At 40.9% G+C, this 25,925-nt stretch overlaps 1 protein-coding gene across 2 annotated transcripts in view; it reads right to left on the bottom strand.

Moving 5' to 3' along the window:
* LOC105094536 (contactin-associated protein-like 3) overlaps positions 1 to 25,925 on the bottom strand; it is a 148,672-nt gene that overhangs the window by 22,426 nt on the left and 100,321 nt on the right. For both annotated transcript variants that reach the window (XM_064482454.1, XM_064482455.1), the window contains 3 exons: positions 14,279 to 14,476; positions 10,591 to 10,747; positions 4,699 to 4,826 (listed from right to left, as the gene is read on the bottom strand). In XM_064482454.1, the coding sequence (XP_064338524.1) occupies positions 4,699 to 4,826; positions 10,591 to 10,747; positions 14,279 to 14,476 (483 nt within the window). The remainder of the gene's footprint in view (positions 1 to 4,698; positions 4,827 to 10,590; positions 10,748 to 14,278; positions 14,477 to 25,925) is intronic.

The raw sequence follows: 25,925 nt of genomic DNA, 5'->3' as shown, positions 1-25,925 counted from the left end.
AATTCCCATCAACAATGTATAAGAGATATAATTGTTTCATATCTTCACCAGCATTTGTTGTTGTTAATTTTTTATTTTAGCAATTCAAATTGGTGCGTAGTAGTATCTCATTGTGGTTTTAATTTGCTTTCCCTAATAGCTAATGATGTTGAACATCTTTTCGTGGGTTTATTTGCCATTCTTACAATCTCTATGGTGAAGTGGGTGTTCAACGTGGAGAGAGTTGACATCTTTCCCTATGTTGAGTCTTCCAATCCATGAACACAGTATTTCTTTCCATTTATTTAGGTTTTTTGATTCCTTTCTTCAGTATTTAGGTGTTTTTTAGTTTTCAGATTTTATATATGTTTTTGTTAGATGTATACCTAAGTATTATATTCTTTGGAGCTATTAAGAATCATATTGCTTTATAAATTTTAATTTCCAATTGTACACTGCTAACATATATGATTGATTTGTTAGCATTGACTTTGTATCCTGTAATCTTGTTAAGCTCATTTATAAGATCCAATAGTTGTTTGCTTGTTTGTTTTGCACATTCTTTGAGATTTTCTACATATTCAATCATATGAATATCTGTAAATAGACTTTTCTTTCTTGCTTTCCAATCTGTATGCACCTACTTTCCTTCTTACATTATTGCACTGGCTAGAACTTCCTGTATGATAAAAGTTGTTGAATAGAAGTGGTGAGACTGGATATCCTTATCTTGTTCTCAGTCTCAGGGGGAAAGCATTCAGTTTTTCATCAATAATTATGATGTTAGCTGTTTTGTTCAGCTAACCATTAATTAGCCTGAAGAATATCCCTTGTACTCTTAGTTTGCTAAGAGTCTTATTGTGAGTGCTATCATGATATAAATTATCATGTTGAATTTATCATAATTCAAATTATTGCATTCATACTGATACACAAAAAGCATCTGATGTGATTTTTCTTCTTTACATTGTTAATATGGTAGATTACATTGATTCATTTCCAAATACTGAATCAGTCTTGCATCCTAGGATAAACTGCAGTTGGTGGTGGTGTGTGCTTTCCTAGATTATTTGCTGATGTTTTGTTGAGGATTTCTGCATCTGTGTTGGTGATAATATTACAGGTAGTTATCATTTTTTGCACTTTCTTTGTCTAGTTTGGATATCAGAGTCATGTTCTCCTTAAAATGTTGGAAAGAATTTCTTCTATTTTCTGGAAGAAATTGTGTAGATATAGGATTATTTCTTTGGTGGAGTCCATCAGTGAAACCATCTCAGTCTGGACTTCTCAGATGGTTTTTAATTACAAATTCAATTTCATTAATACTGTGAGGCCTATTTCAGTTGTATGTTTCATCTAGAGTGAGTTTTGGCTGTTCCTGGTTTTCAAGGAATTGGTCCATTTCACCTATGTTTAGAATTAATATGTGTAGGGTTGTTTGCAGTGTACTTTTATTATACTGCTGATGTCTGTGGGGTCTGTAGTGTTGCCACAACTTCCATTTCTCATATTGGTAATTTTTATCTTCTCTTTTTTTGGATAGTGTTAGGGGTTTATCAACTTCATTGATTTTTGAAAGAATCATTTTTTGTTTTCATAGATCTCTATGTGCTCTTTTAATTTAACTGATTTCTATTCTTGTCTTTATTAATTCTCTTCTTTTTACTTGCTTTAGGTTTATTTCTGTCTTCTTTTTCTAGCTTTTTTTTTTTTGGTGAAAGCTTGCCCCATTGAATTCAAATATTTTTTTCTTTCATAATATAATCATTTAATGCCATAGATATCCCTCTGAGCACTGCTATAATTGCATACTGGCAATTTTGACAAGCTGTATTTTCATTTTCACTTTAGTTCAATATATTTTATAGTATCTATTGAGACATTGTCTTTGACTCATGTGTTAATAGTTCAGTGTTTAATTTCTAAGTGTTTGGAGACTTTCTCACTATCTTTGTTATTTCCAATTTAATGCAATTATGTCAGAGAATGTATTTTGTATGATTTAAGTCATTTAATATTTGCTAAAGTTTGTTTTATAACACAGAACATGCTGTATCTGTGTTAAAAACTCATGTGCATTTGAAAAGAACACATTCTACTGTTGGTAGAGTGTTCTATAAATGTCAGTTAGATTCAGTTGGTTTGTGGTGACATTCAGGTCTTCTATATCCTTGCTGATTTTTTCTCTATGAAAGAGGAGAATTCTTTAATTAAAATAATGGATTTTTCCTTTACATATTTTGAAGCTCAGTTATTAGCATACACATTTAAGATTCTTATGTCTTACTAGTCCTTTTTTATATCCATCAGTTTTCTTTGCTTTCAAGCAAAGATTTTAGTATAGAAACTCCAGCTTTCTTTAAAATTCATGTTTGCATAGTATATTTTTCTTCATCATTTCCTTTTATTATATCATTATATTTGAATTGAGTTTCCTGAAGACAGTATATAGTTGTCATTACAATCTGTCTTTTAATTCATTTATTTAGACCACTTACATTCAATTCAAATGTTGATATGACAGATTTAGTTTTATTATTTTTCCTATTTGCTCTCATTTTTTGTTCTTTTGTTTCCCCTTTTCTGTCTTATTTTGGGTTATTTAAACATTTTTCAGTATTCTATTTGTATTTGCCTATAGCAGTTTCTTAATTTTTTTAAGGATTACAATATATATTACCTTTCCCAATCTGCTTAGAATCTATATTTTAACAACTTCAAGTGATTTGTAAAAACCTTGACAACAGTTTTGTCTCTTTACCGAATCCTGCTTACGTTATTCTTGCTACGTTTATTACATTTACATAAAATAAAAAACCCTGTGAAATAATTTGGTATTTTTTGCTTTCAATCCTCAGCTATATTTAATACAACTCAATAGGAGAATCATCTATTAAATTAACCCAGGTATTTATCATTTCTAATGTTGATTTTTCTCTTCCTGAAGTTCCAAACTTCCTTATGAAAATCATTTCCTTTCTATCTAAAAAACTTCCTTCAGAAATTCTTTTAAAGGATGCCTCTAGCCATAAATGATTTTAGTTTTCTTTCATTCGAAATTTTAAAAAATTCTACCTTCATTCTTGAAGGATTTTTTTTTTTCTGAATACAGAATTCTGGACTGACAATTCTTTACTTCCAGCACTTGAGAAATTTCTTGCCACTTCCTTCTGTCTTCTGTATTTCTGATGAAAACACTATCATCTGAATCGGTGTTTCCCCACAGGCAATGTATCATTATCCTCTCTGGCTGAGTTCAAAATTTTTCTCATTGTCTTTAGTTTTCAGCAGTTTGATTATGATACACCTAGATGTGAATTTCTTTGAGCTCATCCTGTTTCAGCTTCATTCAGCCTCTCAAGTCTCTCTCTCACCAAACTTACAAAGTGCTCAGCCATTATCTTTTCAAATTTTTTTTTCAGCATCAGCACTCCTTCCTCTCTTCTTCTGGAAATTCAATTACATGAATGTTATATCTTATTATTAACCCACAGGTCCCTGAGGCCTTGTTCATTTTTTTTTTCCAATCCCTTTTCCTTCTATTGTTCAGATTTGATAATTTCTATTCATCTGTCTTCAAGATCATTGACGGTTTCATCTCAAATCTGCTGTTTAGCCCATCCCGTGGACTTCAGTCTAAGGAGCAACCGGAAGAAGAATGGAGTCGCCAAGCACTGAGCTGGGGAAGGCTGCTGTGGAAATGTTTTCTTTCTCTTTTTTTGACAAGTTGAGTTTGAAATGCCAGCTGGAATGAAGAAGCACAGAACAGCCAGCTGCACGCAGGAGTCGGGAGCTCGGGGAGGCTGGGCATAGGTATAGAAGTGGGGGTCATTTGATGTCAGCATGGTATTTAAAGCCATGAGATGACGGGACAAGGCCCCCAATGGAGAGCAGAGAGGAGAGAGAGCAGAGGGTAGAGCCTTGGGGAACCCCAACATCATCCCACCGGTGAGATGCAGGAAAGCTGGGGAGACAAGGGAGGGAGGAAAACCAGACTTTTGTGGCATGCTGGCCACCAAGTAAAGAAGGTGAATCAAAGGAGAGTGAATCACAAGAGGAATCCAAAGTTGCTGGCAGGTCAATCCAGATTAGATCTGAGAATAACACCTGGATTTAGCAACGTCGAGATCTCATTGGTGAGCTGGAGAAAAGCAATTTCTGGGGAGCGATGCTGGAGAAGGTCTGATACTCAAGAGTGACTAGAAGGAGGGAAATTAAGGGTAGAACTCACATATTTCATCTCAGCTATTTTGGGGAAGCGAAGGAGACGCGAGAAATCCAGGTGCAGTTGGAGGGGTAGGTAGGAGAGAGGAGGCTTCCCATGTAAACATTCAGAAGGCATTAATGAACAGGTGCCCTTGAAGGGGTCTGTCATCTCATTTCCTCATTATCTTACCAATTTTGGGCCTCTCAGCACTCAGGTAAGTGCCTTATACCTAGTACATAGATATGAGATATTTGCTGAACACGTGATATGATATTTCAGATGATCCCATGAGTCTTCACAGCAGTAGTAAATGCCATATAAAAGACACATAATCCAGAGGTAATAGATTTTTTTCTCAATGACATTAACAATATACACTTCTTTTATAAAGTGAATGCATTCTTAATGAAGTAGAGGTGATCAGTGTAGTGTTTTCATGAACCCGTGCAGCTAGAGTTCTCATAAAACACTGACATGCAGGGGACAAGACGGTTCCTCTTGCCACTACTTACTATCCCCTGAGCAGAGCAGAGGCCCCAGTGCATAAGCCACTTCAGAATGTGGTCGTCCCGTGTCTCTCATCACAATCTGAGTGACCGGCAGCTTCTCCTTATGGGAAAGGACCACCGTGTCGCTGGTCCTAGAAGACAAACACAACCACCCTGACATTATTCTGAATGATGAACGGATAAGTAATTGTCTGTTACTGCAGTTCAAGAGGTGTTAAGCTAACTTTTGTAAATACATAACAGTAGGGAAATCAAACGGTTCATCTGAACACTTACATAGTAAATATATCGAATAAGGTCATCTAAGGAGCAGAGACCAGTGTTCATCTACGTGACCACAGAGAAGAAAGAAGGCAAGTCTTCAAAACTGTGGTCCTGGGTACATGCCTGAGATTACATTTTGATGCAATTAAGCGACTCACCGCTCTTTGCAATTCAGCCACTGTGTAATACTTAAATGCAGAACTTACACAGGCGAAAACAATCTGCCTTCATAAAAGAAAAAAAGCAAAAAAAAAACAACAAACAAAACCACCTGACTGACAAGATTTAGGTTCTCAATTCTTCGACTTCTTTCTTACTGAAGTTTTAGGAATTCCTACTGTGGTTATGAGTCATTTGTTGAAGCTATAAATTTAAAAACAAAAGCAAAACAAAATACGGATTCAAAACCACGATGAAGATGTGATACAATACACTCTCAACATTAATAAATGGGACAATACATAGGCAAGGGCTTTGTCAATGGTTACCATCATCCATTCATTCAACAAACACTTACTGCACATCTATTTGCCAGGCCCTGTATGTTGGGGCTGGGGACATAAAAACCATCATCAATGCCCACTAAAAACCTAGTGAATGTTATAAATAATAGCAATAACAATATAAAAATATCTTCATGTGACTATTTGGGGGCATATTAATACCTATGCTTCCAACTCATAGACTGGAACAGGAGCCGGGGTGCCTGGCTAGTAAACTGGCTGCACCGTCATTGTCCTCTCTGGACAAAGTAGGAAGGTTTCTCGAAACTTTGTAAAGTGTTCATATTTTTTATTGCATACTTCAATTACATATGTATTTTCGATGTATGGACAAATAATAGTTTGTCTGATTTATCGTTCTGATTTACTGCCCTATATCTGTGCAGAACCTAGTAAGTTTTCATTCTTAACAATTTACAAAGCCACCACTCACTTCTGTGTATATAAATGGGAGCATTTGAAACCGCTGCTTTCGTGGGTCAAAAAATTAGCAGTTTCACATTGCAGACAACAAAAAATCTGCATAACTTAAGAGTTAATCATTCCAATTCTGCTTAGGCATCAGAACATTCTTTTAAGATAGAAAATGTAAAATTACTAAGATTTGTATTTTGTTTAAAACTTTTAAGAAAGTGCATGTGGTGAAATACGAAAAATGTGAACTAAAACCCTGACAGTTAAGAAACAGTTTTTTTGATTCAGATTGCTTCAAAGAGTCAGACTAAATTTAACAACATGGCTGTATCTGGCTGAGCCCCTAAGATTCCTGCTTTTGGGAGCAAAAAGGCAGATCATCCCTAACACAGAACACCTGGCTTTGTTGGGAATGGGGTCACATGCTGGAAGGTGCCACTGGATTACGGGGGTATGTCAGTCTAGAAATTTATTCTCTTATAAACATGGGGGTAATACACTAGATTAATTCCTGGTATTAAATATCAGCAAATGTTCCAAATTAGCCCTTTAATTTCCATGATTGCTATTTTGATAGACCCATCTTAGAGGAAAAATGTAAGGATATTAGTTAATCACTGAGGATCTTTGAATTTTAAAGCATCTTTTAAAAGCCATTACTTTTTAACGTCATAAAAAGCTACACCTTAATTCTGTTTTTAACATTGACAATGCATACAGAGCCCTGAAAACGCTTTTTAAAAAATCATACTGATGTAGCATGTATTAAGGCAGATATTATAATCAAGTCTTTTTTTAATTTTGCTGTTTGCAAAGTATCTTCCTAAATCTGAGAAAATTTTAAACAGTTCTTATTTAAAAATTCTTTACTAGTACAGGTCACTCCCAGCTGCCCATGCTTTATGTAAGATATTCTATGCAACGGCCACCAGACTCCTTCATAACCGCCTCATTAGGAGTTATATCTCAGTTTCCTTCTTGCATCTCAGTTTTTCCCCTAAATTTGCAAAGATGGCATGGATATCTGGGCCTGAAAATGTCTTGCAACAGTTTTATACATTCAGTAAGAGAATTTCCAAGACCACCTTTTTTTTTTTTTTTTTTTTTTTTTTTGGATTTTAGTTGTTAATGCTCTGGAAATGGTTCTTACTGTTCATTGTTTCTCAGTAGACTTTTGAGGTCTAAGGGAGCTTTGACTACTTTGAGTTGCTGTGAAAAGCTGCTTTGGATCCATTTAAGTTTTATAATTGTTTGAGAGAAAGAGGGATTGGTGACACAGCATTTTCATCACCCAAAATTACATGGTTTGAAAGCTTCCAGGTTCTTTATTGGGTTCTGTTATTCTACTTGCATATCCCGTTGGCAGACCCACCCTGTATTGATAAGTGTGGCATTGTAACACTTGAAGAAGTGTTTCGTGTCTGAAAAGGCTGGTCTCCCCATCATGTTTCCATCTTCAGAATTGTCTTAGCTTCTCATGCACCATTCTTTTCCATACAAGTTTTAGAGCCAGTTTGTCACCATCCAAAACAAAAATACAGATGTTTAGCATCTGTTTGGAATTAAATGGAAACCAGGAACTCCTTTGGAGGAAAGATACTTAATTTTCCTATTCATGGCAGTAGTGTGACGTCTCCAATTATTTAGGTCTTCTTGTATTTTCATTATCAAGTTTTATGAGGTCTCTCCCATAAAAGTCCTGCAATTTTTTGTTATCTTTGTTCCAAGGTGTTATACTCTTTTTGTTGCTTTTGCAAGTGGTTTTTATAGTCGTTTCTTATAGTCAAATATTCTTGATAAGAATCCAGTTATTCTAGGATTCAGTAAGTAAACGTACTAAACTCTCATTAATTTCAATAATATTTCCGTATATTGTCTTGGTTTTGCTTTGTAGACAACCATATTTTTTATGAGTAATGTACTCTTTATTTCCTTGTTCCCAGTCTTTCCAATTGTGGTTCTGAATTGCCTCATATATAATCTTTATCTTTCTATTATTCATTTGTAACTAACTGCATTGTAATCAGAGAAACTGTCCATATGATAACAACTGCTGTAAAAAATCTTTTGAGTTTTGGGAAAATCAGTTTGCAAAACTGTACCATATGTGCTTGAGAAAATTCTGTATCCTACAAATGTATGTGCCCAACAAACCAAGTCATCAGTTTCATTTGAAAATATTCTATATCCTCATTAATTTCTGCCACGTGAGTCACCAATTACAAACAGATGAATGTTTAAGCCTCTTCTTTTCATGGTTGATTGTGAATTTCTTCTTTCAGTTCTGACAATTTGTTTTTCTATAGACATTTTGAGTCATTTGTATTAGAAGCATACAAGTTTAGGACTGCTAGATTTTTCCTACTAAAATTAAAAAGTACGATTATACAGTAATAGTGATCTTTGTTCATGCAAAAGCCTTAAAAAATTTACTTACTTTTGTGTATACTTGCCTAGTAATTTTTTTTAGCACTTTACTTTCAATATTTCTTGGTGTATACAAACAAGATACATTTGTTTGTAATTCAATATGACATCTGGATTTAAATGGTTACTTTTGTCACATTTATTGAGCATGATTACTCATACATTTTTATCTTCTTCTGTACTTGTTGCTTTCTTTTCTTCCTTTTAAGTCTCATTCCTATTTTCTGTTTATTAAGGAAGTTTTTAAAATCCCATTTGTTTCTTACTTCCTGCTACTGATTTGAATATTACATGCTGTTTTGATTCTTTAGAGGTCGGACTTAAAATTTTCACATATACACTTTAAGCAAGTTAATTCTAGTAAGTATTTACAAAACAAGTTTTAAATTTCAAGAATAGTTTCATTTCTAAGCATTATTTTAGTTCTTTTTGGAAACCACAATCACCTTTGTCCATCGGATCTGACTGCTCACTGATGTTTCCATTTCATGCCCACAGTCCTATGTTACTGGTGTCTAGTATTTACCGCTTTTCTTTTTTTAACCTCTACGTTTACAAATTTTTTCCCCCAATATTTCTGCTTCTAACTGAGACCTTCCTTACAAGATCACCTTCTTTCATTCTGAAAACCATTATTTTTGTTGTTGTTTTCAGATTCTTTTTCACCATAAGTTACTACAAGATATTGAATGAAAACCATTCTTAAAAATTCCTCTTGTGGGTCGGCTGGTGGTACATTTCTTCAGTGTCTGTCTGTCTGGATCTTCATTTTACTCCACTTTAAGAAAGTGTCAGCTGGATAGCCCTGGGAGTTTGACAGTTGTGCGGCTCCCGGGCTGTGAGGGGAAGGTCCGCCGTCCGTGGGCTGGGTCCTGCGCTGCTCGGGGAGGTCAGCGGGCCATCTTTCCCTTCAAGATTCTCGCTTTCATCCCCACTCCTTTTCACATTCTCGTTAGTGTTCTTTGATTTCACCACGGTGTGTCCAGACACGGATTTACTCTTATGTATCCTGCCTGGTGTTCCAGTGTTTTCTCAACTCGGGAAAAGTCTCAGCTATTTGCGTGTCACCTCTTCTTAATTATCGCAAATCTTCTCTTTCGGTCTTGCCCGCACCTCCCCTCCATGTCGCTGCTTTCCCCGTCCCCATTTTGCTTGTCTCTGCTCTGTATGTTCTGTGCCATTCACTCACACATACGTGCCATTTCACGAGTTCTTCCATCACTTGGGTCTAGCATCTGATCCACAAGAGTTACAATTTCAATGATGACAATCACTGACAATTAATCATTCAATGAACAATCCTTTGACTCTTTTGTAAACCACGGTCGTCTTTGTCAGCAGTATCCGATAGCTTTCTCATATTTCAGTTTCAGTTTTTATTTTTCAAATAGCTCACTTATTTATTTACTTACTTACTTATTTTTTAAGGTATCCATTACCTGGGATTTCCATGAATCTGACCTTGGTGGTCTCTTCTGCCGCCCACCCCTCTCCTGCGGTGCTGTGTGACCCCGGACCGTGAGCTGACGCCGGGTGACGTTTCATCTGCGGGAATCCGGTGATGCCCGCATGAAGGGGGAGGGCAGGCCTCCAGGAAGAATTTCCCATGATCCTAGGATGGGCTCTGGGTGCTGCCAACCTGTGCCCATGTTCATTTCATTCAAGGACCATCCAGGTCGTGTAAATTTGGGCCCCAAATCTGTGGGAAGGCAGGTCTGCAGACATGAGTTTTCAGGGGACTATTGTTTCCTACCCAGAGGTAGAAAATGAAATATTTGTCCTCAGCCACCTTTTCTTTGGATTTGTAGCCTTCTGAGAACGCCAGGTGCATGGACAGCTTGGTGTTCTGTATTTCCCCTTCCACAGACTCAAAGCCTTGTCTGGTCTCCCCTACGTGGCCGTTTAAAAAAACAGCTGGACGTTAGAAAGCTCAGCAAACAACACTGGCTCCCCCATGGGGTGGTCCTATTAACCGGGTTAACCCAGCTTTCAGAAGTCCAATTTTTTTCGCTTTCAACGATTGAGGAACATTAATCTGGTATTCCTATTTTGTCTTATTAGAAAATAAAATGGGCCTGATTAGTTATTCACAGCTAAACAGAAATAGCTACTTTAACACAGTCAGCTTCAGGTGAATTATATCGTACACACCAACGCTTAGACTCGTAACTCGCTAGGGAATAGTCTGCGCTCCTTGCGCGGTCGTGTTCCATGTCTGCCTAAGGTACACAGTTTAAGCAATTAAAAAAAAATGACAGTTTGCACAGGGAAATTATATGGAAATCACCATTCATGGCGAGCAGCATCACAGTTGCAGTGATATTGAGAATCAATGCAGTTCCCCTCTAATCCACAAGTACATTTTTGAGCATCAGGCAGAGAACCTCCCCAGTAAGTGTGTGTTTCATTGGTTCTTCCAACCCACCAGCTCACTGGGGTTCCATCTGAAAGACAAGTATGAGAAACGTGACACCTACTTTGCCCCCCACTGCCTGCCTCCCCAATACAGCTCCTTTACTTCCCTCTATTGAAAACGCAGAGAGACGGACTATTTAGAAGTGAGCACATTTTAACTATGCAATAGGGTCATTTTTAAGAGGGCTTCCAACTGTTTTCAAAATATATTTTAATGTCAAGACTTACGTTGGCACCATATTTTTTTTTCCTTATCTTAGAAAACGAGCAAGCTGTCCCTAACTCATTCAGGCATGGTGTTTACATATTTCTCTTGACGATTCCAATTATGTAATTGATTTGAAAATAACATTCAAGAAAGAATTGCTATAAAAAAAAAACAGTAATGTCTACACTGAATTTAAAATCTGTTTGAGATCCTAACTGCCACTGAAAACTTTTAAGTTATTCTGCGAACCTGGGATTTCTTTCACTGAATTTCTTAGCTGAAAACACTGGTACTTCCTATCGTGTCTTAAGAGTTTCTTGGAGACACGTGCTGCTCTGTGTTTGGAAACTAAAGAAACGGCATTGAAAAGCCTTCTCCATGCCCGAGGTGTGTCTTTGGTTTGGTCAACATGGAGACAACGACAGCTCAGTTCTTCAGCACAACCCCCTCCTCAGTGGAACGCATGAGTAAGTGACAGGGCCAGAGGCCACCTCAACCCTGCAGGACTGCTCATTTAGGCTAAAGAAGCTGCTGAAGCATTACAGCGCCCCTGGGGGAGGATGATCAGCAAAGGCAGAGCACATGGGAGGGGGGAGGGGAAGGAGTCCCTAGTAAACAGAGTCAGGGCGGGGAGGGGCGGGGCGGGGTGGGGGGGGACCAGAAGTGACCTCAGATCACGGCTGTGCAGAGATGCCTGTCCGATGTAATGTGCTCTTCCAAGCTCTTCAGTCGTCCCCATCAGGCCCCCATCAAGAATCTGAAACAGTTTCTCCCTCACTTACAACTGCCACTGCTCATTATGGTTTCCTCGTCAATGGAACGTCTGCTTCTGCTGACAACCTCTCCGCTTGTAAACACATCGACTGCATTCATTACCACTCACCGCAGGCCCAGTGGGTGAGACGTGCGCCAAGAAATCAATATGAACCATCTCTCTCTCTCTCTCTTTTTTTTTTAATGTGTTGAAATTTTATCTCTAGGGGGTGCAAGATGGACAATCTTTTTGCCTTAACAGAGATTTAAAAGAGATTTTTCCAAATTCGACACATCCTTGCACAGATTGAAGACCAAAGGAATCGTTCTACACAGATGCACGACTGTGTATCTTCTCTCTAAAATAAGAACCAGCCAAGGGTTTTTAAAGGTTAAAAGTGCACTTGGCTCCATTCAAGATTCCTTAGAGTAACTTAGAGAATCTGCATAAGAAATGACTAAGGAGAATGAAGAAGAATTAGAGGCCGAAATGAAAAGAACAGGCAAGATATTAAGGACCAGGGCGCATGGACTCCACCTCCCAAGTTATTTAGCCCATGGGTCACTGCTCTTCTTTCCAGCCACAGCCACAGTCATCCGTGACCTTAAGCATTCACATATGACGACCGGAGTCTTTCCTAGAAACACTTACTCTTTAGTAACCATATACCCTGAAACTATCTGTAAACCAGAGACCTTAAAGATGCCGAAGGAAAAATGTCCCAGGACCCTAGAGAGGTCTTAGGTCCGCTGCTCCTGGCTCCCCAGCTTTCTTAGAAAACAAAACTGACAGAGGAGCTGTTGCCCTGAGACTTCAGACTTGCTGAATCTCCTCTCACGATTAACACCTGCATTATTAGTTAGTTAGAAAAAAAAATGATCAATTTCCGGATAACTTCTGAGAATGTGAACAGTGGAAGATTCTTGAGATAAAACTAAATTTTGATGGACATCCCTCAGTCTACCCTGCAAAATTCCTAAGTTACTTGTGCCCCCGACTGCAGTCCCCTTGTGCTGTGTCCACGTTGCAACCACCTAGAGAGGCGTCCAGGCCAGGGCTTTCTTGTTTTCACTCCTCCCACACAACGGCACCATCAAAGCTCTGCACACCCATGCGTGTCTACGGATAACTCCAAGCAAACTAATGCAATGATTTTAAGGTGTGCAAGGCTACACTATGTGCCAACTCCATCTCTACCTGAATTAAGCACTTCTGGAAATATGTAGGTCTCTACTGAATTTGTCTAAATTAAGTTAATACTAAAAATTCTCCAGTAGCAGCATATAGGAAATGCAGATAACTTGAGCACACATTGATAATGAAGTCCCTTACTTTGTTTCTCTAGCAGGTGTTGAGTAAAAGTCTTTTTTCTTTTCTCCTAGCCCCAATTAAATACTTGTTTACATATTTCTTGTGGTTTCTGTTGTTGCTGTTTTATGTATTTACATCGAAGGGCTAACAATGGAGTAATCACTTGCAGATCAATAGGCAGACACGACCCCTCCATGTGGGAATCCCTTACTGATCTGGGTGGTGTCCAGGTTCTGGAACAGACCGTATGTTAGTTTGTAAGAGTTTGCTCCCTGACTCACTGGGTGCATTTGTTTAACGACTTTGGTAGTGGTTGATCCCAACGCTACTCTGTCTTCGCCTTGTTAGACAACCCATAATAATTTACTCTCCTGGAGGCAGCTTTCTTATTCTTCTGGAAACATACAACTTTAGTTCAGTGATCTATTTGGCAGCAACTAACTATTATTAAGTTCTAAACCCTTTAGCACTGACTATAAATGCGATAAACTAGAGAGAGGCAAAGGAGGAGCATTTACTTCTTGCGATTTATAGATGTTGTACAATTAAGTTCTGGCAAGGTTAGTGTCTTATCCCTGTAGACTTGGAAAGATGAAATGATTTCCTAAGTCCCGCAGCTGCCGAGTGACAGGCTACGAGCTTGAACTCAGAGGACCTGCCTGCCTCTTCCTGCTCATTCCACTACCCAGATGCCTGATCAGAGAGGGGACAGGCCAGCCTCCAGAAAACCAAGTCATTTCATGAAGGCAGTGAAGGTGCACATTCTGACAAAATGAGGTATTTCAAAGGAAGAAAATACGAAACCAAAATAGGAATGTTCAAAAGTCGGGAAGATGTGAAAAATGAACTATTAGCAATTATGCTGCGTGAAGGAGCAGATGACACCATCACTCCCTGATTAATTATCCTGGACCCTAACTGTGTTCTGTCTATGAAAAATAATCACCTGCAGATACCTAAGCCATGTTGTTGTCAGCCATCCCTCCTAAGATAAAACAGAACTAAGATGTCAGTGCCCCGCACGCTGGATGAGCACTGAGCATCCTTAGGGCCCAGCAAGGAGGCTTTTACTGTTCAGGGGCCCAGCTGAGTCTGGGAAGTCTGGGAATGAAACTTCAGGTCGTTCCCAGCATAGAGCAAAGAGCGACACATTGCCCTTGCTCTTTGCTCTGTCGTTTGCAGGCTGGGGCCTGGGCACTACGGACACAGGTTCTCACACCTCTGTGGCTGGTCGCTGCGACCTGTGGGAACCACAGCCCAGGACGGCTGACGACGCTAATGACTCACCGTGGCCAGTTGAAAGCCTTGACTTCTTGCAGTGGAAAGTCAGCTCCTGTTCGCAGCGGTCTGCGTGGTCAGTTACGGCCTGGAGCTGGTCCATGTCGGCTGCGTACTTGAAAAACACTGGATGGGGGCTTTCTCCATTCGATCCTTTGACTCTGACCGAGTGGGAGCCGTTATGCTGCACTGAGGTCCAGGTGGTGTCTTGTGGGCAGAAACGGGGTTGGGAGGGAGAAAGGAGACTGTGATGAGGCTGGAATAATTAAAACATAAAGCTGAAAATCAGGAGCATCTTTTATCTGAATTAAGGTTTTTATTTCTATAGCCATCAAATCTCTTTGAAATTAGAATCAACAGGAGTGGAATTCTTAAACTGTTAACAGTCAGAATTCTCTCCATTGAAATTTGCATTACCATTATTATAGTCAACATTGTCAGGGGGTCGATGTTTTTAATTCTGTGTTATAAATAGAACTTTTTGGCCTTTATTTTTTTTCTTTCCATTACTATAAGGAGAAAGCCAAAACTTACTGTGTATATATTTATCTTTTTAATAAGCCGACTCCTCATCTAACTGAGCATCTTCTCTGATAATCAAAGAAATGTGTAAAAGACACATTTGAGGAACAAGCAGCTCACATGATCATGCAAAATTATAGAAAATAAGGATTTTTTTTGACAAAAATTGACTAACAGTGCATCAGCACTTCATTCAGGGGCCAGCACCAAAAACCACAGTGCCTCAGAGCATCTCTTCCTGACGGTAACCATAGCGACACGAATCTCTGCTGGAAGATTCTGGCGTATTCCTGTTACATTGATTGCCTTTACTTTTTAAAGAGATTTTTAAAAAATACACACTCCACAATGTTTGTAACAGAACAAAAACACCTTGACTCCTTTTATCTTCCGCCAAACTTACCTCCCACCGTGAAGGTATAAAAGCTCCCACAATATAAAAGGCCCACAGGTCAGTGGCTAAAAGGCTGAGTTCAAGTTGCCTTAATTCAATTATATTTATAACGTCAAGTCACATAACTTCCTCTATAATATGTATTTGATCAAAAGATCCATCTACATGGAAACTTTCCATAACTGTTAGGTGTTAGATAAGTGGGGGCACCAGGCAGCTAAGGTGGAGGAGAGGGAGGAGGGTCCAGAAGGTGGCATTGTGCCTGCCTCCAGCATAAAGGGACTTGACTTCCTCTAAATGAGTGCCACCAAGAAACCGATTAGAACCCGACAGCCGCGACTGCGCGGTAGGTAGTGAGGACCTAACTGGACATGACCCAGTGCGCGCTGTAATATACCTAGCATTGCGGCTTAAGTCCCTGCGTGAATTTCTCTGTGTGCATCATGGGTAAGGCCATGCACAAAAGGGCACGAGCATGACTCAGCCCTCCAGAGGCAAGAGCTGTCAATCAATCAAGAGACCACCTCTAAGTGAGGGTGCAAGAGGAGGGGGCAGACAGAGCCCGACACTTCCCTCCCGTGGATCAGCCTGCGCCCCCCTTCTTGGAGGTGCCTTCTCTTTCCTAAATAAAACCTTTAAAATCTTTCCCTACACCGTGTTCCGTCTCTCATCTGAATTCTTATCACTTGTGGATGACAAAGACTGGGGTCCCTTCCCCTTGTGGGACAACAGTATGAAGGGCAGGGAACAGCCATGTGGAGTTTATTTTTTTATCATTTTTAATAGCTAATATAAGAGCAAGTTTCAAAAATCAAAACAATGTTACGAGGAACTCACTGAGGAGTCCCCACTGGTCCCTACCTCTTTCCTGCCCTGGACAAAAAATCTAACAGCCATGTGAACCCCTAACACACCAAATACACCCAGAGATTCAGGAAGAAGAACCTCCAGGCCATGGAAAAAACTCTTGGCTTAAAGCCTATGCGAAAAAAATCACAAAATATGCAAAAACTAGCAAGAACAGGAACAAACCATGAGTTAGCATGACTAATGAGGTTTATATTCAATTAGGAAAAAGGACTTAACAGATCATCTGCCTCTCTGCTCACTAAAGGGGGCTGTGAGTGTTCCCACGGCAACGTGAATTCCATAGATTGTTTTTTTCCCCCGAATCATGTTTTCTCTAGATACTTTGTATTTCAACATTTTCCTGGAAAATTACGTAAGTGGGTCTGGCATGATTTTTTGTAATTACCTACCCCTGTTCACCCTCAGGGTTTCTTCCAGCAAATGAAATGAGGATAAAAGAAGCCACGCAGGACTGTGTCAGGCTTGGGAGTGCATCAATTATAATGTCATTGTGTCATTTATTTTCACGGCTTACGGCGCAAAGAAAAATGATGTGTCTCAATAGTTCATATAGGCTCGTGGTCAGTAGGATAGATTTATGGCCTTGCGTGGCTAAGGTGTAATAATAGAAATCTTCTCAAGTGGAGAGAAGGGAAAAGTTGAAAAGGACCTCAAAACTACCCTTCTGAAAAAAGAAATAAATTATTGCCCTTTCTAGAAATATTATTTCAAAGACCCCAACAAAGACACATTATGGGTCCCTAATAGCCCACAACATATTATTTTCATAGTTTCAAAACTCTTAGCAGGAGGAAACCTTTGAAAAGCAGCATAACTTAGCTTTGCAGTACGAGGAGACAGACCAAGGGATTTCAGGGGCCAGCACGATGGGAAAATACTGAGCTGTTAGTCGCTGTCATCTGAAGCACAAATTTAGATCTGAGGACATTAATTGTAACTGTGGACACATTTCAACAGGATTTTTGAACTACAGTTGAATTAGACCCCATCAGAACATGCTCGGCCACCTCACTGGAACCTTCCCTCTGCCCACAAGCAAGCAGATTACTGATGGCGCCTGGTTGACCATTTGCTCGCACAAATGAACCTGCAGCCAAGTTAACTTGCAGGTTTGGTTTGGTTTGGTGAACAGGATACAGACAACGACACTGACTTACCATATCACATGGCATTCCCCCAGTTTCCGTTTATTTTGCCAGATTGTATCCACTGTGTAACCGGCAACATTCCTGCACTTTATATCAGACCTCTGAACTACACAGGGAGACTTTCATAGGAAAACAGGCGGTTGAATGGAGAAAGAAACCCATCTTTATTTTACACATTCAAGGAAACATAAATCAGAAGCATGTCTGCTATGCTCATCTCCATCTCCCTGAGGAAAAAAGACTTCATCACAAGGCGAGGGAAATAGCTCAGTGGAAGAGCGTGTGCTTAGCATGCGCGAGGTCCGGAGCTCGATCCCCAGTACTGCCATTAAAAAAAAAAAAAAAAACGAAAAAAAAAGACTACACAAAAAATCTAATGCCTTTATAGTCGGTGATTCCATCACTCACGGTCTGGAAATTGACCTTGAGGAAAGTGAAGGTGAAAAAAAATCCCTTCTCCTATAGATGCCTGAAATGAAGTCAAATTTGGGTCTAAACACCACCTCTTTGAAATGAAGCCTGTGTTTCTTCTGATGCTCGTTCTGAGAAGCCTGGGCAGGCAATATGCCAGACGGTTTAACTTGTCACATCGATCTCCAGAGAAATCACTGGTCAGGATGACGCGTGCACGATGATAAACAAGGGCTGACTGATATAAACCCTGGCAGTTGCTCCCGGATCCACAAACATAATCTGAACACACAGTACGGACCCCCGACAGCCTTCTCAGAGTTTCATCCACCGTGTTGCTCGCCTGTTACTATCCAGAGAGAAACACCTTTTCAGCTGGCTGCCCTCTGCTATCCAGCCCAACCCTCTGGCCACGCAGATAAGGGAATGGAAGTCAAGAAAAACTCACTTGCCCAATTTCACAAAACTCTGTAACTTTGCCACACATTCCTCAACAGCCCAGTGTGAGTCCCTGAGCTTTCTGAGCAGGCAAAGCCCTCAGAGGCGGCTGAGGTGTGTAACCTGCCCGGAGCGCCTTCCGCATCTGAGCCCTCTCCTGTGTTTCTGGTTAAAGACTCCAGAAGGAAACAGACCTAGATCGTGGGGATTCACGTGCAGACAGTGCTGGTAACGGCCAGCCGCGCTGCTCTCAGTGTCCAGTGGGTGCCTTGAGGGAGGCAATGGCCAGCTCTTACCTGGCCCTGCCCCAGGTCGCAGAGGCCCTGGGGTCATCCGTTTGCCAAAGCCAAGATGACTGGGTGTGTGTGCTTCACTGAAAGCGGAATTTTTTTTTTTTTTTTTGGTGGGGGGAAAAAATGTCTTTATTGATAAATAGGTTGCAGTGAAATAGAGTGATGGTTTTCAGGGGAATGAAAAAGCAGAATCTCAGTCTGTCTCCACCCTGCCTTTATCTCTCGGCTTCTGCCTTCACTGTGGATGCTGAAGACTTGGTGGGAACGCCAGGCCTTCTTGGGACCTTGGGGCCTGTCTTCCTGGCCAGTGGTGCAGGCCCCGCCTTGGACCCACCGCCCTTGGGAGGAGCAGGGACCTTGGCAGCGGCCTCTTTAGGGACCTTGTTCCTCATCTTCTTCTTGTCTGTGGAAGGAGCCCCATTTTCACCCTTGGTGACTGTGGGTTTTGAACTCTGACTTCCAGCCCCCTGCCCCCCGCATTTCTCATTTTTATTTTATTTTATTTCTCATTTTTATTTGACAGAAAAAAGTTGCTCTTGGCGTACAGATTTTAAAAAACCAAAATGCTTTTAGGAAACGTGAAGAAGTAGGGGAGAGTATAGCTCAAATGGCAGAGCGTGTGCCTAGCATGCACGAGGTCCTGGGTTCAATCCCCAGCACCTCCATTAAAAAAAAAAAAAAAAAAAAAAAACCTAATAACAAGAAACGCGAAGAAAAGGGGAATGGGCAAGCTCTCAGCAGACAGCCTCCAGGCGCCAGGGGTGCCCAGAGGTGACGCTCAGCCTGGCTCCACTCCTGTGGGCACCTCCTGACCCGTGTCTGTTCGAGGGCTCTGAGAAGGGCAGCCCTCCTCCCCACAGCTCTGGGGCCTTGAGGCTTTTCATGATTTGCTTTAATATTTTTAACACAAGAAAACACTGTAAGATACAACGTGGTGTTCTCAAGAGAGAGCAGCTCCCCCACAGCCGTCGCCCCAGGGGGTTCAGAGGGCGAGCGTTTCACCCACCAGGTCCCGCCGCATGCAGGCTTGTGCACCCGCTCCTTTGGAAGGGCGGACCCCTGCTATTTAACACGAATGGACACCGACTCAACACGACTCGCATTGTCTCAAGGCAGCACGTGCGTGTGCTGGGCCTGTGCCTGGAGCCCCCCAGGGGCGCAGTTACTGGGGAGAATCATTAGTGCCTCCCCTTGGGAGTCGGCCCAACGCAACGCATGAAAGCAAAAACGATTTCCTTAGAGAGAACAGAACGCGTACACTCATAAAATCAGGTGTGGGCAGAGGACAGGGTCAAGGTCAATACGAGAGACTGGTCGTAATCTGTGGTCTTGGAAAAGTCAAAAAAATCCTCTGGGCGTCCAGGGCCATGTTTGGTAAGTGGAGAGAGTAGACAGGCTGCGCCTAAAGACTGAACATCATTGTTGTGGCCATGAACGCTGGGGCAATGAACCGAGCCTGCTGCTGGCCTAGACGCAATCTGTCTCTCTCTCTATATATATTTTTTAAACATTTATTATTTGTTTTTATTTTGATAATAAATATTTCCTTTCTTTCAAATGTTGTGTAATTTTTTAAAAACAGCTTTGTTACGGTCTGATTCCTAGACAGTAAACTACACACATTTCAGAAGCACAATTTGATGGCTTTTGATAGACGTATATGCACCCATGACACCACCACCACAATCAGGATAGCTAACACTTCCCTCACTCCCCAAGAGGTGCAGATCTTGAACTCCCAATTTATCCCTCCCCGCCCCCTTTACCCCCTGTTCGCCATAAGTTTGCTCTCTCTGTCTGTGAGTCTGTTTCTGTTTTGTAGATATGTTTCATTTGTGGCCTTTTTTGAGATTCCACATATAAGTCAGAGCATGACCATCTATATTTTTGTTGTTCATCAGACCTCATTTTGTCCATCCAATAAGGCCAGGGCATACTCTGTGGCTGACAAAAAAAAAAAAAAAAGCAGGGAAATGAACTTTGCTGAAGCATTTGTCTTTCCTTTATAAGCTGCAGGCCACTGGCCAGAATGATGTCTCCTCTATGGGGGCAGGAAGTGTACTTTCCAGGCAAAAGCCAGGATAAAAGAGATGCAGGTTCCTGGTGTAGGGCAATCATCAAAGAGCAGCAGTTCTTCCCTTTTTTTCATAGAAATCCTAACATTTTGACATTACAGAATTTTCCGTAAGAAACACTATTACCAAACAAAACTTGCCACGCTTGATAAATGTCCAGTGATACCAGGCTTCCTGCCAGTCTCAGTTTTCAAGAGCAAAGCAGACAATAGTGAAATCACAACTCTTTTTAGAAAGAAAATATATATTACAGCAGCTGCGTCATTTACTCACGGAATAAACTCTCCAGTCGGCGCTCACCGCCTCTTTCTGACACATTGCCAACAAGCACTGCTATCTACTTAAAATAGCAAATGCAAAACTTCCCACGTTCGTAACATTTTTAGTTAGTGGAATTAACATCTGTCTACCTCCCTAGTCTGAAGGTCTGTGAGAACAGCGAGTTTCCCTTTTATTCCTCAAACGTAGCATAGTGCCTGGAAGTTTGAAATATAAAGTAAGTGCATACAGTGATTGGATTAAATGGATAACTTGAATTAAATGGAAAACTTGCTTATGCCAGGACAGGAATTCTATCAAGAAGAGAGAGGCAAAAGAGAGAAAACCTATATAAATAAGCAAATATATAACACGTAGCATGATGGGTCCATCAGCACCCACTCTATAGAGGATTTTTTAAAAAATAACGTGAGTTGTGTGTAAGGCGGTTGGGCTGAATGCCCCTTGCTATACCACGGAGCTGGAGGTCTGACAAAATTTCTGACCCAGGGGAAAAAGGCTGTTTAAGAAACACAATTGATCGGCTGGCAGAAGAGCAGAAGGGCAAGTGACCCAGCGATAATACTGAATCAGAAGGGCTGGATTATTAATTTGCTGAGTAAGTAAGTCGAGATCTGAAGGCGGAGTGGGCAGACGCAGTCCTCAGATGCTTCGTCCAGCCCCCGGGTGAATCTCACCAACCGGAAATTGTGTCACTGCTCTGACCACAACGCATCCTCTTCCGGGGACAATTAACCTCACAATGCAACGTCTTGAGAACCAGTTTCTGCAGCGACGCAACTAGGAAAATAGAAGAAAATGCCCTGGCTTGAGGGTGGGCACAAACACCCCTATCTCTCTCAGTGGGTAAACCCACTGGAGTTTATACTCCTCACCTTGCCATCAACAAATTATGTTCTGTTTCTTCTATTTACAAAGGAAATGAATCTGTCAATAAATTTCACAAGCAGTCCATTCAAAATAGTTCACTTTTTTGTCTTGTTTTTGTTGTTTTTGTACTAACGGCATTAAATGCATGCAGAGTATGTCCTAGGACTACATTTTTGAAGGTCATTGCCAAGGACATAATTTTGGCCATTGGTTTAGAATTTTGGGGTTTTGCATATTTTTTCAAGTGTTAGTATTTGTTTTTAATAATTAGAGAATGTTTCATTGTCCACAGGCATTGTAGCATCACAGAGACGGCAAAATTTTCATACAAAAATATTTCCAGGTTGGGGGAACCAGATCAGGACCCTAAGAGCTTCCTCTGCAATAGACAAAGAAAACAAATTATGGTTACTGGGGCAGGGGGGAGGGGCTGGGAAGGGATAAACTGGGAGTTCAAGATTTTCAGATACTGACTATGATATATAAAATAGATAAACAACAAGGTTCTACTGTATAGCACTATATTCAATATCTTATAGTCACCGATAATGAAAAAGAATATGAAAACGAATATATGCATGTGTATGTATGACTGAAACATGCTGTACACCAGAAACTGACACAACAAGGTAAACTGACTACATTTCAATTAAAACAACTTAAAAAAGAAAAATTTAAAAAATTAAATTAAAAATAAATTAAAATTTTAAAACGAGATCCCTTTAATTAAAAAAAAAAAAGTAGATTTGTTAGAGGGCACCTCATACGATCGCCAGGTCAGTAAGGACCATTTAGCTGTAACCTGGATTCATTCCTTGGTGTTTCCCCAAGAACAATCTGGATTTTTAAAATTTTTAATTAAATAATTGTTTTACGAGATATTTGTTGCTCCCTGGATTGGCCTATGCGTGTCTTTGTCTCCAGCACGTTGCTTTCCTTATGACTTTTGAGTTTAATAAAAATCCTTGGTATTTAATATTATTTGGAAGTCTTTGCTGAAACATTTTAACTCCTGCTCTCCATCGTGTGTGTGTGTGTGTGTGTGTGTGTGTGTGTGTGTGTGGTGTGTGTGTGTACATGTTTCATCATCTACTTGATGTTCTGTCTCAGTCATAATTATGGAATCTTAGAAGTTTTATCTTTTCACACAGAACGAGAATATACCAACTTCAGGAGTTCTGTACGAGAGCTGGGCAACTATAAACTTCTCTAAAAAACAATTACCTAAAAGGCATTATGATACCATAATCTGCATTAATGTTTTTTCATTTGCAATGAAATACAAAGACACATATGGTTATTAACTATTCTTTGATAAGAAAAAATGTATACATCCATATCAATCGCTAAATTATTGGCCATATTTTTCATGAAACCTTACATACACACACCCCTTAAAGCTCTTAAAACTTCCCAAGATTAAGTTAGGGAGTTTAGCTGATATTTAATTTAGAGAATGAATGTCTAATTTTTAGCTTCATGTGTGTGAACAACTCTTGTTGCATTTGTGGGTGCATCAGAGCCACAGGGATGGATCATTAAACCTCACCCACAGTGACCTGGATAAATAGGAGCAACAGAATAATTGCCTGGACAGTGAACTGATGAGGGGGACCAAAATGTTACATCTGCGTTGGTTTCATTTCCCCATTCTGCAACACCCTTTGCTCCTCTTTCATTTTAATTTTGTTGGCAATAAAGTAGGCTGTGGACAGTAAAATCGAAGATTCTCAGCTTCATGGCAGTGGTTTCCAAATCTGTGTGCACAGAAGAATCTCTAGAGAAGCTTAACAAAAATACAGCCTTTCCCAGAATCTGCCTGCAGAAAACAGAGCTGCCCCTCAGGTGACAAGTATGCGGGGACCTGGAAATGCTCTATCCTGCTGGACAGTGTCCGCTGGTGACAGTAAAGCAATGGGAGCCCGCTGGCCCAGTGAAATTAACTTGTAAATTCACACTCCAAATCACATTTTTAAAAGTTTGGATTGCTGAGGATATTACAACCACCCAGCAGGCTGTAAGAAGAGACCTTGCACTCATTTTTATAGCCAACTCAAAGACCGACAGACAACCCGAAGTTCACGTATTCACAGCTGGAAGCCTGAGCTTCCCTTTCAAACGCGCTCCTTCCCCCAGAGCCTCCATTTCCGTAAGTAACACCTGCGCCTTCCCTCCAGGGCTCAGATCCAAACCCGGGAGCCCTGCCGGGTGCCTCTCTTTCCCTCCACCCATGTCCAGTCCCCTAGTTCTAACTCAGCCTTTCTCCCCTCCTCCTCTGCTCCCACCCTCCTCCACACCACCACGGTCTTGGCTCAGTTCCTGGAGCAAGTCCTAATCGGTCCTCTTGCTTCCTCTTGGTGCACCATGATGGTTACTGGTCCAAACTGCACTGCTGGTGTGACTCCCAGACCTGCGCCTTTCCAGCTACGTGACTTGAGGAAGAGCCATGCTCTGATCCGTCCACCCCGTCTGTCCAACACACCAGGCTCCCTGTGGCTCAGACCTTCTTCACCGCCTACTCCTCCCACTTGAAGGCTCCACCTCAGCTTTTCTCAGCGCTGCTTCTTTGATGTGTGGTTGGCTTACATGTAACTTTCAAATTGAGTTCTTTCCTGATCCCTTCATTAGAACAGGCAGGTAGCTAGATGTGAGCAGAGCAAGGGGGACATGGGCAAAATGGCAGGAAACCATACGTTATGTGAACAACAAGCATCCTTGGGCAGAGAGAAAAAAGTAGGAACCTCCAGACTGATAATAAACTACACATTTTGGGATGACAAGTGTCCTGGAGGCAGGCAAAGAAAGGTGGGAAAAGGCAGGCATCTCCAGGGTTCAAATGTAACCTTTTGCTCATGATGCCCTCATTACAATACAATTAGCCTTGCAGATTAGAAGTCCCCATCATGTACGAACACCACGACACTTCTGATCCAGACTAAGGACAAAAATCCTTCCTCCCCCAAGGAAGGGGGAGCTGGGATGGGAATCAGGGAATATGAACCCAAATCCTTCCCTCTCCAATGAATATTCTGCCCGTTCATTTTGACACCCTATGTAACCAACTTGCCAAAGAAACTCAGGGCAGCTGCTCACCTGAGCCTGCCCTCTCTCCCCCTTGAGAGCATCTTGTCCATCCCTTAATAAATCTCCACTTTACTTTCTTGACCTGTGTCTTGTCCGTGAATTCTTTCTGCGACATGACAAGAGCCTAATCACTGGCTACATCTCTGTTAAAAACTGTCAAATTGTAACGTACCCTTCCCGGTCTGTGCCAACAGCCCCTTCCCCCCGACAACCTGCCACACATTTGACTTGCCGCGGTCCAGGGTCTGGTTCCCCACCCCAGAAAGAACCCTACACCAGGGGAGGCAGCTTTCAGCTTCAGTCCCTGCTCTGGGTAGGAGCTGAGTACACCTGTGTTCAGTGCTGTCAGAGGCTTTTTTTTTTGTGTGTGTGTGTGCAACTCTTCCATTTTGTGTCTTTACTTGGACATCTCTCTGGGTCACCCTGGGGAAGGAAATGATTCGCGTCCTCAGCAGACACTTTTCTAGGCCATCATCATGCATGTAAATTGACCAGAAGAGTTAATCAGTAGATTTCTGCCTTTTCCCTCCCATATTGAGAGGCACCTTCTCGTCTCTAGAGTAAGAAAACTTTCTTGTACATCATATATATATATATATATATATATATATATATATATATATATATATATACATGAAATCAAAGCTGAGCATGTTTTTGCTGTCTCTTTGCATTTTGATGATACTGGCTGATAACTACTTTCTCTCTGGCAGTGGGTACCAAGGTTCACTCTGAAAAGGTAAGAGCAATTGCAGGGAATCAGAACACATCAGCTATCGTATCAGGTTAGCAGGAAAACAAAATACCTCTGAGACAGTTATACGTTCCAAAGGGCTTTATAAATCTGCACCGCTAAAGCCTCATGGGCCACATGTTCACTGTGCTGATTGAAATATTTTTCTTTTATTAAAACCACCACCCGCAGAAGATCAGACCATCAGCTCTCAGTTTTTCCTCTTGGCAGCAAGTATCCTTCTTTACAAACTTGACCTCAGCCGTAACCAAATCTGCCAACAGTCAATTATCAACAAAACAGCTTCAGTCACTGAAATCTTACTCATCTTTGGAACACGCCACTTGGGGTCATTTCCACCTTTCTACGAATCTTGGAATTTTTCAGTGTATGTGGAATTCTGCTCATTGGATTAACCCAAAATAATACACATGAAAATCTTTAACATGCCCTAGACGTCTGTGATAATTAAGCATCTAATTGATAAAAGGGAAATGTGTTGTTGGGAAGCCAGCATCTTCCTTTAGCTTTCTTTGCCC

Source organism: Camelus dromedarius, chromosome 36 (genome assembly GCF_036321535.1).
Source record: "Camelus dromedarius isolate mCamDro1 chromosome 36, mCamDro1.pat, whole genome shotgun sequence".
Lineage (NCBI taxonomy): Eukaryota > Metazoa > Chordata > Mammalia > Artiodactyla > Camelidae > Camelus > Camelus dromedarius.
Note: the sequence above shows the minus strand (reverse complement) of the source record. Positions and strands in the feature narration are given on the sequence as shown.